Here is an 18,027-nt window from a genome sequence, read left to right on the forward strand (position 1 = left end):
TGTATCATTTGTCCGGGATCATAAATATAAACCTGACCGAATTGTGGTTTCTTTGAAATTAAACTTGTAGTAGCTTTAATTGTTGCGGGACCACAGATTTTCATAGCATATGGCCTTGAATTGTGTAAATCTACGATTTGAGCATTAAATGATGCGAACGCGAACAGATTATTATAGATTTGGATATTTTGCCTGTAGTGTTTGTGGATTTCACTTTTACCAAATAACAAATCTTTAATTTCTTGCAGATATGCCTCTTTATTGGGAAGAAACACAACTTTTCCCTGTTGGCAACACGAATTAGATGATCTACAAGTCTCCGACTTAAACTTTAAAGACAAACAATATCTACATACTTCTGTCATATCATCTATGTCCATATATTCGATCTCTTTTCGCTGTTACGTTATTTCACTGTGCAATAATTTCCGTTTGTTAGTGCAAATGTGATCTTTACCATCAGTTTTTGAGACTTTTGAATCTCTAACCTGCTATGCATGTGTATCGCACCAATGTTTTTAAACCTCGTTACGACGTTCTACTTTGTCTTGTACTCTTTGTCTTTTATTTCCGCCCCCGCTTGGACCTGTTAGGTTTTCAATTCCACTTGGTCCGGACTGATTATAACTTTATTTTCCTCCGCTCCTGCTTGGACCTGCTAGGTTTTCAATTCCACTTAGTCTGTGCTGATTATAACTCTCCTTATTTTCCGTATTTGCACTTAGATCATTATTGTTCTTTTTTGAATCCTTTTCTCTCCCAACGCTTTTCTGCCTCTTTTTGATGCGCTGCCCTTTCTTATTCGCTTAGTCGTTGATGTTTCATCTAGAATGTATAAAATTTTTGTCCAGAAAAGGACTACATCTAAGAAAACAAATAGATTATATGTCTATCCATCCATCAACCCGCTGAATCCGAACACAGGGTCACGGGGGTCTGCTGGAGCCAATCCCAGCCAACACAGGGCACAAGGCAGGAACCAATCCCGGGCAGGGTGCCAGCCCACCGCAGGACACACACAAACCACACCCACACACCAAGCACACACTAGGGCCAATTTAGAATCACCAATCCACCTAACCTGCATGTCTTTGGATTGTGGGAGGAAACCGGAGCGGCCGGAGAACATGCAAACTCCACGCAGGGAGGACCCGGGAAGCAAACCCAGGTCCCCAGGTCTCCCAACTGCGAGGCAGCAGCGCTACCCACTGCGCCACCCAGTCTTGTATTAAAATGAGGTAAACCTAAAAATTTAAGAGCTGGGAGCACAAGAACTGTGTCTGACAATGGCATTCACACGAATGAGAGGTGAGTGGACGTGGTTAAATTTTTTGGCACCAAGTCTCCTCTTGCGGGACTTGAAATTACCTCCCTGAAAAAGTCTCGTCTCGTCCCAGTATTTTTTAATAGAATAGAGAGGATATACCAGATTTGCCAGTCAATATCACCCAGGTACTCGCGTTGGAGAGGGCAAAGGCATTTTTCTTGTCAGAAAACTGTGAAAATGAAGGTGGCTCAACGTGGTGTTACTCTTTTACCTGTGCAGGTTTAAAATGTGGAACATATTTATGTTTCTACAGTATTAATTACGCAAATTAATGCATTCGTTGCAGGAAGTTTTTGTTGTTTTTTTAACATTGAATAAGTGGATTGCTCAAGCGGTGTGAATAAGTAGTAGCTGAATGGAAGCGAATAAGCAGCCATTCGAACACACGGATACGAGTAGTTGACTTGCATTGTCGCTTCTTTACACTACTCGCAACAGTATTTTGCAGGAAGCGATGTAAAGATATTTTCAGTTACGCATTGAGCATTTTGTAGATACTGTGTCTCAAAGCTGCTTATTTCAGTTCACGAATATAAAATTCTCTAGGATATTTTAACCCGACTACGAAAGCCTCGGAAAAACTGCTCCGCTGTTCCTGATTGTTGTCATCCCCGATCACGTGACGCTGCTGTCCCGCGAGCGCACTCTGGCCTCACGTGGCTGTCATCGCGACGAGTCGTGCTGGGGTTGCAGCCACTCTCTCCAATCACTAGTCCTTTCAGAGCAATGGCGCGGAGGCTCGAGCGGTTCTGTGACCAGCGGAAAGGAAACGGTTTGCGATCCACGAGTGTCATCAAGCCCGGGGAGCTACTCTACCGCGCCGAGCCGTTCGCCTGCATCGTGTCGAAGAAAGGAAGAGGCGCCGTATGCGAAGGTTGCTTCTTCAGGTAAAGAATATCCAATTCGCTTTCTTATATTTACATTACAAATACTGTCTTTGCTACGAGGGTTGTTAGTACATTAAATGCTTTTTAAGATACGCAACTACAGGACACCATGGGAAAGGGCACAACTTTCTGTACTTCCATTTATAAACGTGTAAGACAAGTCACGTGTTGCTTTTTGAGAGCAGTAGTTCATAATTTCGGTATTTAAACATGAATTCTTAGTGGACTAGTAGTGATCTCTCAGTGATATTTGGAGATTCTTAATTGCAAAGGCACATTGCAAAATAACCTTAAATTAAGCATATGGAAAGTTTGTTGGTAAAAAAATAGTTTTATGTCCTAATTGTCACTAAGCAAATTCTCCCATTTCTAAATATTGTAAATCACTACTCTCTTAATCGCAATAAATTTGACCGAATTATCCAAATGGAAAAAGCACATTTCAGTTATTGCATTTGCAATCATGTTTTCAGTAAATATTGATAACATGAAATGCAATAGGTATTATTATTGTATACATATACAATTATGCAGTAATATAACGCAAATAGTCTCAAACCAACTTAATCCAAATTAAGGCAAGAGCCCTCGCTGAACGGAGTGTCGGTCAATCACAGGACCACCTCTTTCAATATGGGGCTATAGTAGGCCTATAGAATTATCTGAAATACATGTTAGTAAAGTGGAAGGAAAACTGGAGAAAAATTCAAAAAAATACTGTGAGATCGTGCAGAATCTATATTGACAGCAGCACATATTAAACAAGTTTTAATTTATAATTATTTATTAAACTATGTTTTAAAATTCAGATTTTTTTCAGCATTTTAAGAAACCAGATTCTGGGAACATAGAAAATGTTTGGTTAAAAAAAGTTTATATGGAAATATGTATTTTTTTCTTTTTAAAAAATTTTAATTTTAATTCTACCTTTCCAGGTATTGTTTAATCCATTATTTACTAATTAGCAGGTCTGACACAAAAGTAGTTGCAGCCTTTCACGATTCTGTGATGCTAACCAGGGTGTCTGCTCTGCTAGTTTTTAATTGTCTTTATTAAGATACAACAGAGGCAGCAAACTGCTCAGAGAAAGGGCAAAATATAGTGAAAATAAAAGAGTAAAGCATTTAATTCTATAGCAATAACAGAAATATTTCTAAATGTGTTATAAATGTAAAAATCAAGTTGCTGTGTTTTTCTGAATGCTGAATAAGGAAAAAATATCAGCTACTTAAATGAGATCAGTGTTGTCAGTTGTTGTCACTGATTATGACTCTGGATGGAACAAAAACCTAAAGCCACTGTGGGGCCCCAGGACCGAGTTTGAAAATACCTGATTTAAAACATTGTATCTGAAATTATTTTCTTTATACACCACAATTTGCTGTTGAAGCTATTAGTGTTGTCACAATACCATACCAAGAAAAGTAGTGAAATGTAATACCATTTGATACTTACAGTATACTGTAATTTTTATTGCAAAATAAAACCTTTTGCAACTCTTGCTGAGGTAGAAAATATACAAAATACACAAATTCATACCAAATAGACATTTAAATAAAATGAACAGTAATGTACAACAGTCTATTGAACAGTATTTAACTTTAAACAGTAACTCAATTAACAGTAGTGAAATTCTTATGAAATTCAACTACTAAAAAAAGTCAATAGCACAGTTTAATGCAATCAGGTGGGTTCTGAATTAACTAGTCTTCCCCAAACTGGTCCCTTTCAAATGAATGAAAGTACAAAACGAACATTGTATATTAAAAATATTACAGCTGGTTATAACCGAGATAACAATTGGCATGGGGAATCTTATAACAACCAACAGTGTACAAACAACAGGGGGAAAAAAACAAAACAAATCATTTACTAGTGAACCTACTATATACCAGTGATAACAAAAATAAACAAGCATACACATATGTGAAAAATAAAATAAAGCAAACAACCAATTCCACCCCCAAGCCCAATTTTTACTTTAGGTTCAAAGTTAACATGTAAACATCTCTGGCAGTAATAGTAATAAAAAAGAAATAACACAGTCATCATATTAAAACAGCAACAAAGCAGCAGCTGACAAACTAAAATAACAAAAAGAACAGTTAAAAACCCATTTTTAAACATCTTACCCAATGGCCAGGCAGCAAACTCTCTCATCCTTTACATGCTGGTCTTAGACTAGTTCTTTAATTAAAATCAAGTATGACTAATTAACAATTAGGTCCCACCTCTTACACTGTGCATTACAAATGCAAAAAGCGCAAATCACAATCTCTTTGATGCTTCAGTTTTTTTGAAAGTAAGACTAGCATGTCAACATGCTCATCCTTGAGGCGTAGCCTTTTTTTTTTTTTACTGCAAATGAGCCCAGACATACTAAAAACATGTTGTGAAGCACAACTAGAAGCATCAATGAACAAATACTTTCCTGCAAACTGAAGAAGATGAGGTAAGTTTTTCTTGTTTGTTTGCCACCCTGCCAGTTGATCTTCCTCTGCACTAGGTTCAGGCATCTTCTCATAAACTGTGAACTAATTTGTGAGATACATAGTTTCAGATGATGCAGTGTGCAGAAACTGCTGACTTTGGTGCTTCTTTTCACCCTGTATTCTTGTTAACTGTCCTTTCAGATCAGTTTTGCTTTACTTTTTTACCAACATTTGTTTGGTGTTTGAAGAGTGTGTTTGCTGGATTTGGGTTCCTACTTCAAGCAGACAAACACTTCTTTAACATTTGCTTGAGTTCCTCTTTTAAGAAACAAAACTGTCTTTAAACTTTGTGTCAAGAAATGTTGAGATGCTGAGAACCAGCTGCAGAAGGTAGTCCTCTTACCTCTGTTTTAGGTCATTTTTTATATTTTCTTTAAGTTGTTAATGCTATTACCCTGATCAGCTGTCAAATAAGAAACAAAATTTTCCATGTTAATGGTAGAACAGAGGAGAGTGTGGTATGTTTTTCTCCACTGAGGCCATCAGTGAAAGAGCTTAATGGACCTAAAACATGTCTTACAGCCTCAAGAACTGTAATGTAAGAGACTTTTGGCATGAGGTGCCATTTTTTCCTATCGTCTTCTAGAACTGACCAGACAGCTTACTGCTATTCTAAAAATCTCTCCACCATTTCATATGCTGAATCTCAGCATTTTGGCTCATCGTGAACTAGTTTGTGTTTGGGTATCTGGAAATCTTTTTGTTTCATTTTCAAGTGTCTGCTCATTTTTGGAGATGGGCTGAAAGCAGACACAGTTTTTTCTTAGTCTTGAGAGGGATGCTGACTCAGAAGGTATGTCTAGGCCCTTATAAATTGCAAGGTGCAAATTGTGCCCAGAACAGGGTACCCAAGTAAGTTAGTTTTTTGTTCGATGAGGCATTATTAGTTGTGATCCCAGCTATTTTTGTCATGTCCAGCTGCCATTCATCCTGAATAATATCCTCCATGGCTTCCCTTAAGCTTTCTCCTGTGTGCTCAGAGTTAAGCCCGACACAAACTGGTGGAAGTGATCACAGTGCAATGCAATTATTTTTTATTCATCTACTTATAGAATAGATAGGAATAGAGTACAGCTTTGCATGTCCTAGGATTGTGTGATAAACTGGTGAGTTACTGCCATGATTATTGAGGCAGACTTGCTGGACCACAGATCAATTGTGGTTGATAAGTAACGCTTCTGTGTTAGACAATTAATTATTTTACTTTTTTTATTTCCTCATAAAGTGCAAGTATTTCAGTTTATATTAAATAATTAATTGAAGGAAGATGATATCTGTTATGTAGTTGTTGCACAAGCTGCTGAAATCCAGATTTTTCAATAGTTTATACAAGTGCTGGATCCCTGCATATGTATTTTGCAAGTGACCTTTTTAATCTCTTGGCCTCTGGTGATTTTTTGTCATACTTTTTATGTTGAATAAATGCAGCTGGTAGGGTAGATTGTGATTGTGAGGAACTTTTCTGTTTTTCTCCTTGGTCTATATTGTGTGGTAGCACAACTTGCATACAGGTTTGCAGGAATCCAGCTGGTAGGGTAGATTGTGATTGTGAGGAACTTTTCTGTTTTTCTCCTTGGTCTATATTGTGTGGTAGCACAACTTGCATACAGGTTTGCAGAAATCCTTGGATTTACCATTTTCGTTTGGCATAAAGCCAAAGTATTTCCAGACACCACTGCGGTTGCACTCTGTCAATTAAATGTGACAGAGAAAGCTGTGACACCGCTGAGGTTGCCATCTTCGTAACAACGCATGTAACACACGGATGAAGTCTTCATGTACCGGACGTGGGGAATGTAAAATCAATGCCTTCAAAAATGATTTTGAAACTGTTTTATGCATGATGGAATTTATACTGTTGATACTTTTGATGTTTTTGACAACACTAGTAGGTGTAATGAATTACATTCCATATGATTTTAGGTTTTTGATTTTTGTTTGTTTGTTTAAGCTATTACTAATGCTTAAATAACTTTTTTTATCCTGTTCTGTTTATTGATATCTTAACTGCTAGAATATAGTCACATTTCTTATAAATCAGTATAATTTGAATGTACATTATATTTCAAAAGTCATAAAGTGAGAACAATACGTTTTCCGAGTACAGTAATCCCTCCTCCATCGCGGGGGTTGCTTTCCAGAGCCAACCACGAAATAAGAAAATCCGTGAAGTAGAAACTATATGTTTATATGGTTATTTTTATATTGTCATGCTTGGGTCACAGATTTGCGCAGAAACACAGGAGGTTGTAGAGAGACGGGAACGTTATTCAAACACTGCAAACAAACATTTGTCTCTTTTTCAAAAGTTTAAACTGTGCTCCATGACAAGACAGAGATGACAGTTCCGTCTCACAATGAAAAGAATGCAAACATATCTTCCTCTTCAAAGGAGCAAACAAATCAATAGGGCTGTTTGGCTTTTTTAAGTATGCGAAGCACCGCGGCACAAAGCTGTTGAAGGCGGCAGCTCACACCCCCTCAGTCAGGAGCAGAGAGAGAGAGAGAGAGAGAGACAGATAAAAAAATCAATACGTGCCCTTTGTGCTTTTAAGTATGCGAAGCACCGTGCAGCATGTCACTTCACGAAGCAGCTGCACAGAAGGTAGCCAACGTGAAGATAATCTTTCAGCATTTTTAGACGAGCGTCCGTATCGTCTAGGTGTGTGAACAGCCCCCCGCTCGATCCCCCTACGTCAGGATCAGAAAAAGTCAGCGCAAGAGAGAGAGAGAGAGAGAGAGAGAGAGAGAGAGAAAAGTAAGCTGAGTAGCTTCTCAGCCATCTGCCAATAGCGTCCCTTGTATGAAATCAACTGGGCAAACCAACTGAGGAAGCATGTACCAGAAATTAAAAGACCCAATTGTCCGCAGAAGTCCGCGAACCAGCAAAAAATCCGCGATATATATTTAAATATGCTTACATATAAAATCCGCGATAGAAGCCGCGAAGCGCGATATAGTGAGGGATCACTGTATTTATTTTTTTATAATTTTCATGAATGCTTTAGTAATGCAGTTTAGTATAATTATACATTTTTACTGCTAACAAGAAGCTTCATGTTGGCTGAATGGTTTGGTTTTAATAATTTGTGTATTTTGTGGTGTGCTGTTTTTTAATTGTCATCACAATGACTAATGAATGCCATTACATTTTTAAGTTCACCCATGCGTGATAGTCAACACATTTAGAAACTGTAAGAAGCAACATTTTAAATTGAAATGTGAGATCTGAATTTCATCTCATGTAATCTTTAGCTTACTGTATTAGACACCATGCAGTGTACAACAACATTTCTGTTCTATATTGCACTGTTTACTCATTTCTTATTTTATATACAATGTTGTTGTTGTTGCATTTTGTTTATGCATTTGGATAGTTCTTTGTTTAATCCTGGAAAATGGTTGTCTTTCTATGTTATCTAAAATTAATGACTTTTAAACATCTGTGTTTCCCATTTTGTTCATTGATAAGGTAGACTGACCTACTATATCAATTTATCTTTGAACTTTATTTTGACATACTGTATAGAGCAATTTTTATTATGAGGTTAATGAAAAAATATTTCAGAAAAAATGTAACATGAAAAAACAGCAGTTTCTAATGTATACTCTATTTACATATACCACATTAGAAAGGTGATTGCTGATTGTTTGACAATGTTGAATTATTGTCCTAATTGAATACAGTGTAATGTTTTATTACTGTGCTAATATATTGGTCTGATGGGTGGTTTTATTTTATTTATATGGTATAGTCTCTTTTTAAATTTTTTCACCCCAATGTAAGCTTTTAGGTAATGTGCTCTTCTATCGTTATAACAGATTAGGGAAATGCTGCATCACAAGTGCAAACTCTTGACTATTTTTTAACAGTGTTTGGTATTTTGAACAACTCTTAATTTTTTGTCTCAGATACAATATTTGCTTTATTGATTGCTGTCTACTGGAGCTCTTTTATTTTGCCAATTGGATAATTAAGAATTCTGAACAGATATTAATTTAATTTCTGAGTTTTCCTCCAGTGCACTCACTACCATCCATCCATCCATCTTCCAACCCGCTGAATCCAAACATAGGGTCACGGGGGTCTGCTGGAGCCAATCCCAGGGGTCTGCTGGAGCCAATCCCAGCCAACACAGGGCACAATGTTGATCAATTGTATTTGTTTGTGTATATGTTTCATGTATAGCTGCGGAGATATAGATATATTTTGTAGCTGCGGAGAGCTATGTTCATATATTACTTTCTTATCACACATAGGAAAACTATGCTCTTTCTCTAATGTAACATCTATTGTGTTCTGAAATGTTACAAAAATTCACAGCTAAAACTAGCAGTGAACTTTATGGTACTGTTCTTTGTTTTATGTTCTCTTGTTCATCACATTCATCACATCTTAAAATCATGATTCAGTTTTAAAAATGGCTGCTAATTCAATGTTTGACCGCTAACTCTGTCCAAACCCCAGCTCCAAGCTCACAAACCCACCGCTGGTAGTCTAACTTTGTTCTCAGGACTTAGAAACACTAATGGAAACCAAATATTTTCATAAGATCTCCATATTTATAAACATAATCATTATCTTGTATAAGATTTCCTAACAAATAAATTACCTTATCAAACAACAGTTTATGGAGATTTCTTTTCTAGATAAGATGTAGCTATTATTGTAGCTATTAAAATATCTTGTAAAAAAACAAAATTGTTGATGGAAGGCTGAAATTTCTATAACTAGTGTTTTTAAACTTCTACACATTTTTTTAGAAACAAATCTGCATTTCTTCTGAAAAAAAACAGGATGCTAGATAAAAGAATGAGATAGAAAACAGAAGATTTAACTTTTCAAATTTTGCCATGAGTGTCTGGTAATAACATAAAAGTAAAAACTTTGTTTAAAAAGTAGAATATGATTAAATTATAATAAGTGTTTAAGTTCAATTAAAATGAAACAAGCATGAAATTGATTCACGATATTTTTATATAGACTTGGTTTTCTGCTTTTTATGCATAATATTAGAATTTGTAAAATGACTTTGAATGGACCTGTGAACATTCTGAAATACCAGCAAGCCCGCGACTCTCGAAAGAATCGCAAGTCCAAGAATGGCAATCACTTTCTGTTCCCTCCGATACTTGGAGGGATGAAATATCATGGAGGGTGGGTGCGTCCTGGGAAAGTTCATTTAATGAAATAAATCTATTTGTACTAAAGTGGTTTCTTTTTGGAGCTGTGACTCAGTTGTAGGCGCCTTCGTTTATTGTTTTTATCCATGCAGTCTCTTTTTTGTTTTTCTATGGCTGTGTTGACGGCAAGAAGTCAGTTGCTGACGGCGGCGGAATTGCGTGCTGAAGTGACCATGGTGGCGGATCCAGGCATGGAGGGCTACATTACTAAATGAATGTGGTATATGCGGTGGTGTGGGCAGTCGCGTTTGGGCGGCTGTACAACCTGGGGTGCATGCTTTACCTCAGGTTTAGTTCACAGGTCGTAGATATGGTAAAGTTTTCATTTAATTAAATAAACATATTTGTACTAAAGTGGTTTCTTTGTGTGGGCGCCTTCGTGTATTGTGTTATCCATGCGGTCTCGTCTTTGTTGTTCTGTGGCTGTGTTGTTAGGTAGAAGTCGTTTACTGTTAGGAAGCATACTCCAACTTACACACACCAACTGCTGGCACAGTGGATTAGAGCAGGTGTAGTTTACAGGTTGTGGTGTTTGGGCACCACGCACTGACTCTGGGAACTACAGGCTCGGTTTTGCATTACAAATCGTTGAGCTCACAGGTTGTGTTGTTTGGGCGCCACCTACCGACTCTGGGAAGCCGCTGGGTTTGACTCTGGGGCGCTGCGCTGCAGTGCGCATGCACGTCGGTGCATCCGCCGTCTGTGCATAAATTAAACTGTGGTTTAGTAATATAGATTTTCTCAAGTGATTACTGTATAGTTTTATCATTTGAATGAGTCATTGAAATTTGCAGTGAATTTTGTGCATTACATGCATGGTGTACTCCCAGCATTGCCTTTTTCTTTTTTAAAAGTGGAGATATTTTAATCTTATCATTATTTATATCACTTCTTAAGAAAAAAATTTATAGTATGACATTTTATTGAAAAATGTAGTGTGATGCATGAGGAGAAGATATTGTTCAGATATTTGGCCTATGCTGCTTGGTTAAGGTTTTCTCACAGCGTATACAAAGCTCAAATAAGTAATTAGTGAGGGAGTTTAGGTGTAAAACATCTTAAATTCATACTGATTAAAAGTGTAGTGTAGAAGGCATCACGTTTAGTATAGTAGCTGCTCTTGCTTTGTGAAATATAATTTTACTATTTTGATTTTTTTATCCCAAATTAAGACAGAACAGATGCAAACTATCTTATAAAGTAATCTCAATTTTGCTGTGTGTTTTAAACAAATTTTTTAATGGAATATCTTGGTAAGGGGCCAACATGCCTGCTTCATGAAATTGTAGGGGCTCAGTCTTTTTGTGGGGGCAGAACTGATCCATAAAATATGTCCATGCAATTTTTACAACATATAGTATATTTAACAGTTCTGGATCAGTAGAACATATTTTAATGTCAATCTTGCATTTTTCTTTTTGCAGAACATTGTATGTACAGTTCCAAGAAGTAAGAATATTACTTTTTACAAGTGTCTACTTGTAGATTTTTTTAAAGTAGGAGGCCTGGAAAATATTTTTGCAAAAAAAAAGAATTCCCTTGTATAGTGATACTGAATGTATTTTAGAGAATAATATTTCTCTGTTATTTATGTGAAGGAGGGTGCACTTTGAATCCTCTGTACCCAGAGTAACAACAAGAGGCCAAAAAGTAAATAAAAACTACACCTTTATTACCCCCCCCCCCAAAAAAAAATAAGGAGGGTATGACAGGATGGAGAATAAAACGTACAACTATATCCCTGTACCTTCCATAGGTGTACGAAAATTGATCTTAAACCCTTGCCTGTCAGGTAGGGTAACACATTGTCTTGTCCACTACTTTTGTACTAGAATCACTCCTTCCTCTTCACCCATGTATCTCCTTCTAAACTTCTGTGATGTCCATTCTCTTCTTTCTTCCATTTGAATCTTCACTCTCAACTCTTGGCTTCAGATCAATGTGACTGTGGCCATGAGGTGAATTTCAGTCCTTGTCAGGAGTTTTATTTGGCTATACCCTAGAATTAACTTGTGAGCAGAGGCAAGCCCAATTTCTGTGTTAGAGACACTAGGCTAGAGCACACTTTAGCCAGTCCTGGCATTCCCTCATCCCTGAACCTTCAGTTGCCCTTAAAGGGTTAGATCTTGGAGCATTTGAAGAGTCAATATGGCAATATGGTCACAATTATTTCAAGATGCTTCATGATTAAGCTCTTCTTTAAAAGGGCAATATGCTTATTTCTTCTGAAGTTGCAACTCTTTCTGTCTCATCGAAGCCCCTTATAAACAAAACTCTGGGACATCTTGCAAACAAGCAGGGTGAGCCTCTGCCTGACAGCCACCTTTCAATCATGTAGCACCACTCTTACTACCATCTTTGGTATCTGTTTTTGTTGGGAGTCTTTTTGTTTTACTTGCTCTTGCCTAGGTGGTCTGCCATCCATTTTAAATATAATAAATCACAATTTTAACATGCTTTCGTTTTAAATTTTAGATATCTTGGCATAGTTATATTTTAAATTATAGTTTTAATCTAGTGTAGACAAATTTAGTTAGTTTATAATGCATTAAACAGACAGGCAGAAGAAAGGTTTGTTATGGCTTTCCGCTGTTCCTACCTGTTTCTCTTCAAAATGTTTTGCTTTAATTAGGAGAAAAAAAAATTCTCTAACAAAATTAGGAAAATCACACTGGTATGCTAAATTCATGTCCAAAAGAATGTTTTCCTTTTTAAAGTAAATACTGTGTGTTACTGATTAAGATCATGAATGGGATTGGGATTTAATATGAGTCCATGCACAAGACTTCGGGAAATAATATTAATGTACAGTATATTAAACTGAAAGTAATTTGCAGGATACCTTTTACAGAAAAAATGGTGATTTGTATCAGTACTTCCATGACATTCTTCAGTTTTGTGTCTCTTTGGAGAATCTTTGGGTATTGTTGGTTTTACTTTGTGTCGAATGAGCAGTTGCTCACCTAGTCCTAAATTAGGCACATTACCTGCACTGTGAAGGAGTATCAGTTACGGCACTACGGCCATGTGATGCGATTCCCTGAGGGTGATCTGCCTCGCAGGATCCTCATTGTTGAGGACCCAAGGGGCTGGACCAGGCCAAGGGGGTGCCAATGTAACACCTGGCTGTGGCAGATAGATGGTCATTTCTGGAGAGTGGGACTGGACAGCGTGTCTGCCTGGGGGGTTGCCAACCAGGATCCCCAGCTGTTTCGTCATGTGGTGGGTGCAGCAATGTGCTGTACCGGTGCTTGCTCCCTGGCCTGACATGTACTTTTCTGAAACAAAGCTTAATTTAAAAAAAGTAGTTGTCACCATTTGTCTAACAAAAAATGTATAACCTCACACAATGATTCAATTAATTGATGTTGGCAGTTAAACAATACTTACATGTAGATATACATGCACTTATAGGTTTTGATCATTTTTAATTGATTAATTTTTGTTTTTTTAATTGGACTTGTGCAGAGGAGAGATAAGGGGTGTATTCGGGGAAAAGAATGAGGATAGAATTACCAGGCAAGAGGAAAAGAGAAAGGCTGAAGAGAAGGTTTATGGAGGGGGTGAGGTGATGATGACATGATGGCAGTCAGTGTGGCAGAGAATTATGTGAAAGACAGGGATAGATGGAGATGGATGATCAGCTATAGCGACTCCAAGTTGGAGCAGCTGAAAGAAAAAGATTTGTAGTACAGTGTTTTTACTGTTAAAATATACATTTACAATATTTATACAGTTGTTCTTTTCTTTTTCTCAGTGCATCAGCTAGACATTCCTATTTTATTTTATTTTATTGTATAATTATAAATATGTTACAGTATTAATTGTGCTGTATTTGTTTTTTACCAAAACGTATACTCTATGACACACATAAATAGTAAACACAGTTCAAGCCTTTAAAAAAGTTAGAAATGTATCAGATGTTCATGTTTACCAAGAAGATATAAATTTAACATGCTTAGCAAATTTACAAGTAATACTAAGGTAACAAGCCTGATGTTTACTAAGCAGAAATTTCAAATGTCAGCTTTGCACTGAACACAATAGGACAGAACTAATGCAAATAAAAATAATTGGCTCCAAACATTTGCAGAAGTTTCCTCAAAGAGCCAAACTGTAGACATCAATTTTTATTTTTTATTTTTGTGTGCCTCACAAAAAAAAATCTGTTAGGCACTTGCATTCGCAGTAGGAGGCATGTGAGATTCCTATGCTATGCTTGTTTATAAGGAGTGTGCTGTAGCTGAGGGAAGGCAGCCTGATCAGTATGTCACACACAAATTTTGATTGGTAAGAGCGTTATACTGTATATGCAGACATAGCTGCATACGTAGGATTGGGTGTGTAACTCAGGTGGGAAAATGAGCAGGAATATACATTTCAGGGACTTTGAAGACCTTCCTGTTCACATTTTTTATGCAACACAGTTGTATGAAGAATTACTTCATATGGAAAAAATATGAAACTACAGTAAGTCTGTGGTCAAATCATCGACAAAAGAGACTTTTAGAGACTGGCCATTTTTTGTGTATTTTTTGACAGAAGTCAATGGTGAGCTTAAAAATAAAAAATGCTATTACATTTATCTCAATACAGGCTCAAACACATTTTAAAGGTTAGAAGCTTACATCCTTAAAGAGTTGAAACAAGTTGAAAAATGTACTGATAGTGTAATATTCAGGTGTTTTGAAATTTGTCATGGAGACAAATTATATTTTTGTAATGTAATAACAGTGTAATAACATGAATTAGAGTGCATGAATGACATGTTTTTACTAGCATTTTACAATATATACAGTAAATTAAAGCTGAGCATAAATACATGTTTAATGGCTATAATAATTTTCATAGATGCTGGACTCCAACTCATTGATGTTAAATTTGCATTTTTTGTATTGTTGTAAAGGGTCTATAGCTAATTGTGAATCATATTTTGTAACCCCTTATGCACTAAGGTGTTTTTGGCATTATTGCACCTAAATTACATATGGAAAAATAAATGACTATTACTATTTTATTGTAATAAAGGAGCTGCAGATGCGAGTACAACAATTCAAATTATAAAAAAAAATATAAATATAAAATAAAAATATAATAATATGGAAAACGGTCAGTAACATGTTCTCAAGGTCATCAACAGAACCATAGCTGAAGCTTAAATTAATTTATCAATTATCACAAGTATTCTGGATCAAAGATGAGCTAAATCTCCAGTGAGCTGCATGTGAAGAGAGCAACAAAAGGTAAATACTGTGATAGAGCATGCTTATTGTTTGAGGAACAAACTACCAAGGGACACGTTTGAAGGAAGGATGTGAATTACTAGAAATTGAAAACATCTTTACACCTGGAATAAGAATGATGTTGGATTAAAGAAGAAAGATAATTTTAACAGACAAGTTCAGCAGATGAAAAGAATCAACCAGATATAAATCAGAATGAAACAGTGATCTAATGATACGTGTTGTGCATTGAGAGAGAGGGAACTGGAGGATTTTCCATTTAAAGAGTAATAAAGGTATACACATCCATACTCTGAATGATAATGTACTACAACCTTTAGGCATGACATAATATGTAGGCCTAACCGAATGTGACTTTAATGCTGCTCATCTCAATGAATATGTAGCCAAATACCGGAGTCATGTAAACCCTTCTCAAGTTGAACTGCAGAATATTAACTGCAGCATGTTTCCTGAATGTGGAAGAAGCTGAAGCAGCTACAAAATATTCACCAGTCTGTGAAAATCTTCAGTGAATATCTCAGATTCCCGTAAGAATACAACTACCATTCTCTTATGCCATGAATAATGAAGATGACTTACTTTCTTAACAGTCAGTTCCATTCTCCCTACATTCCAAGAAGATTGACTCATTAGCCATATGAGTTGTAATTGACTCATTATCCACCCCAACTTCCAAAACTCTGTGCTATCTCATTTCTAATAAAAGTAGCTACTCCTTTGCCATTTCCTGTTTTCCATCACACCTTATATCACCGTTTCCTGTACACATTAAATCTTTTTTTTTTTTTGATAAGTAATCAATATATTTCTTAAACTCAAGTCAATTTGCTAACAAACTTGTTGCATTCCATTGCAATGCTAAAATTACCTTTGCCAATCCTACTTTGATGTTTAAGTACTGTTACCTCCTCCTGGTAAAGCATCATTAGTACTGTCTACAGTTAGATCCTTTATTTCTAGATGTTTTTTCTGCAGCTTTTAAAATTATTTTAATTTTCTCTGTTCTACTTTTGGTTTGTACTATACAATTTACCACGTCTACCAAGAAAGTAAGAAACTTCACTGTCAACAAGTTTACTGTAAAACTATGTACTTTACCAAATCAGTTCAGAGTTGCCAGTACTTTTTTTAAACTACTCTCTCCCTTTGAAGCACTATTCTGTACTCTCTGAAGAGCTTCAGCATATGTTATGCCCATTTCAACTCGTACCTGCCATGCTTCTACTGCTTTTTTATGTGTAGGACATCCTGCATAAGCAGAGCTGTGTTCTCCTCTAAAATTACAGTAATACATTTTGTCCTGACTCCTTCTCCATACTTCCCATATTCATGTTGTCCACCACACCTACAGCATCACTTTCTACCTTTACAAACCACTGCTATATGCCCAAATCTCTGACACTTAAAACACCTCAGAGGAGGTGGTACATATATTCAGACCATATACTGTAACTCATGTAACCTAAACGAACTCTTATATGGCAGATCCTCCAGATCTAATTTGAAATTCACTGACAAATTATCAGTTTTAACTCCATTATGAAAACTTTTAATTGTATACCTTTCCTGTCCCCTATTACTTTTAACCCAGCAGCTTTTTCACACTGATTATTACCTTTACAAAACACTAACAGTGACACATCTCTTTAAAGTCCAACACCTTCAATATCTCCCAATGCTTTCTTTAAATCTTTAGTTATTTTAATTGTATGAATATTTAGCAGTACCTTAAACTCTTCCCTTCTTCTTTTGTTTATGTCCTGTCCTCATCACTAAATAATAAACAACTATACCCCTCTTTTCTTCTCTTATTTTTCATTTTCCACAAATGTCTGCCATTCTCTTTATTTTAAACAACTCCTTTCATCCAAAACCATTTCCTGCTCATTTTCTTCTTCCTCTTCACTTCCTTCCATCTCCACTCCAGTCACAGCTCAGTGGTGCCTCTTCCCACCTGTGCCTGAGATTATAGTGCAACATAAATGACACATATCTTAATCATTTCATAACTGTTTATATGATTTTTGAGCCTTTGTAAGGCTGAGAGCGCTCCCTCAGTGGAGATTGACAGGTGGCCCCACCTTTTGGAGAACAACCCATAAAATACAGAAAACTAAGATATTTAAAGGAGCAAGATATAAATATTGTTAAACATAAACAAAAGACAATTCATTAAACCGTGACTAAACAAGGGGGCTTCGCTCGCCTACCCCCGGCGTTGGGTATCCTGAAATACATTAGTCGAGCTTGCTCGTTTTGGAGCCGTGCCTGCTTTGCGTGCGGCATTTCAGATGCGCGTTGTAGGCACCTGCGTTCATTGATTTTATCCAGGCGATTGTATATTGATTGTATATCCGTCAGTCGAGCTCGTTCGTTTTGAACCCGTGCCTGCTTTGCTTCTGTAGTTTCAGACGCGCGTTGTAGGCGCATGCGTCCATTGATCTTATCCAGGTTTTTTTTTTCTTTGGAATTGTTTAAATTTTATTATTTGCACTTTTACTTTAAAGCTTCATTAAAAACAATTTTTTTTGGAGACACATTGTGACAATGCCTGTAAGTGAATATTGTTTCTGTTTCTCTAATAAATAATCTGACCTTTTGTAATGTTTGTCCCAGTGATTTATTGATTGTCATAGCAAATGCTATTCTGACGGTAAACTGTAAACATTTTAATATGAATGGCATGTGACGATCTCCTTTGGTGTGTAATGTTATTTGCGGAATATATATATATATTACCTTTCTTTTTTGCCTGTTAAAATTTGCATCGCTTCTCCATGATCATCAATATACACCTGACCGAATTGTGTATTCTTTGAAATTTAACTTCTTGTTGCTTTAACTGTTCCAGGACCACAGATTCTCATAGTGTATGGTTCATTATTGTGTAA

General features: G+C 36.5%; 1 protein-coding gene across 1 annotated transcript in view; it reads left to right on the top strand.

Moving 5' to 3' along the window:
• The first annotated feature begins 1,768 nt into the window (after positions 1 to 1,768).
• Positions 1,769 to 18,027, top strand: part of smyd3 (SET and MYND domain containing 3) — a 1,300,831-nt gene continuing 1,284,572 nt past the window's right edge. The window contains exon 1 of the mRNA XM_028796932.2: positions 1,769 to 2,214. Coding sequence (XP_028652765.1) covers positions 2,054 to 2,214 — 161 coding nt within the window. The 5' untranslated portion in view covers positions 1,769 to 2,053. The remainder of the gene's footprint in view (positions 2,215 to 18,027) is intronic.

Source organism: Erpetoichthys calabaricus, chromosome 3, assembly GCF_900747795.2.
Source record: "Erpetoichthys calabaricus chromosome 3, fErpCal1.3, whole genome shotgun sequence".
NCBI lineage: Eukaryota > Metazoa > Chordata > Cladistia > Polypteriformes > Polypteridae > Erpetoichthys > Erpetoichthys calabaricus.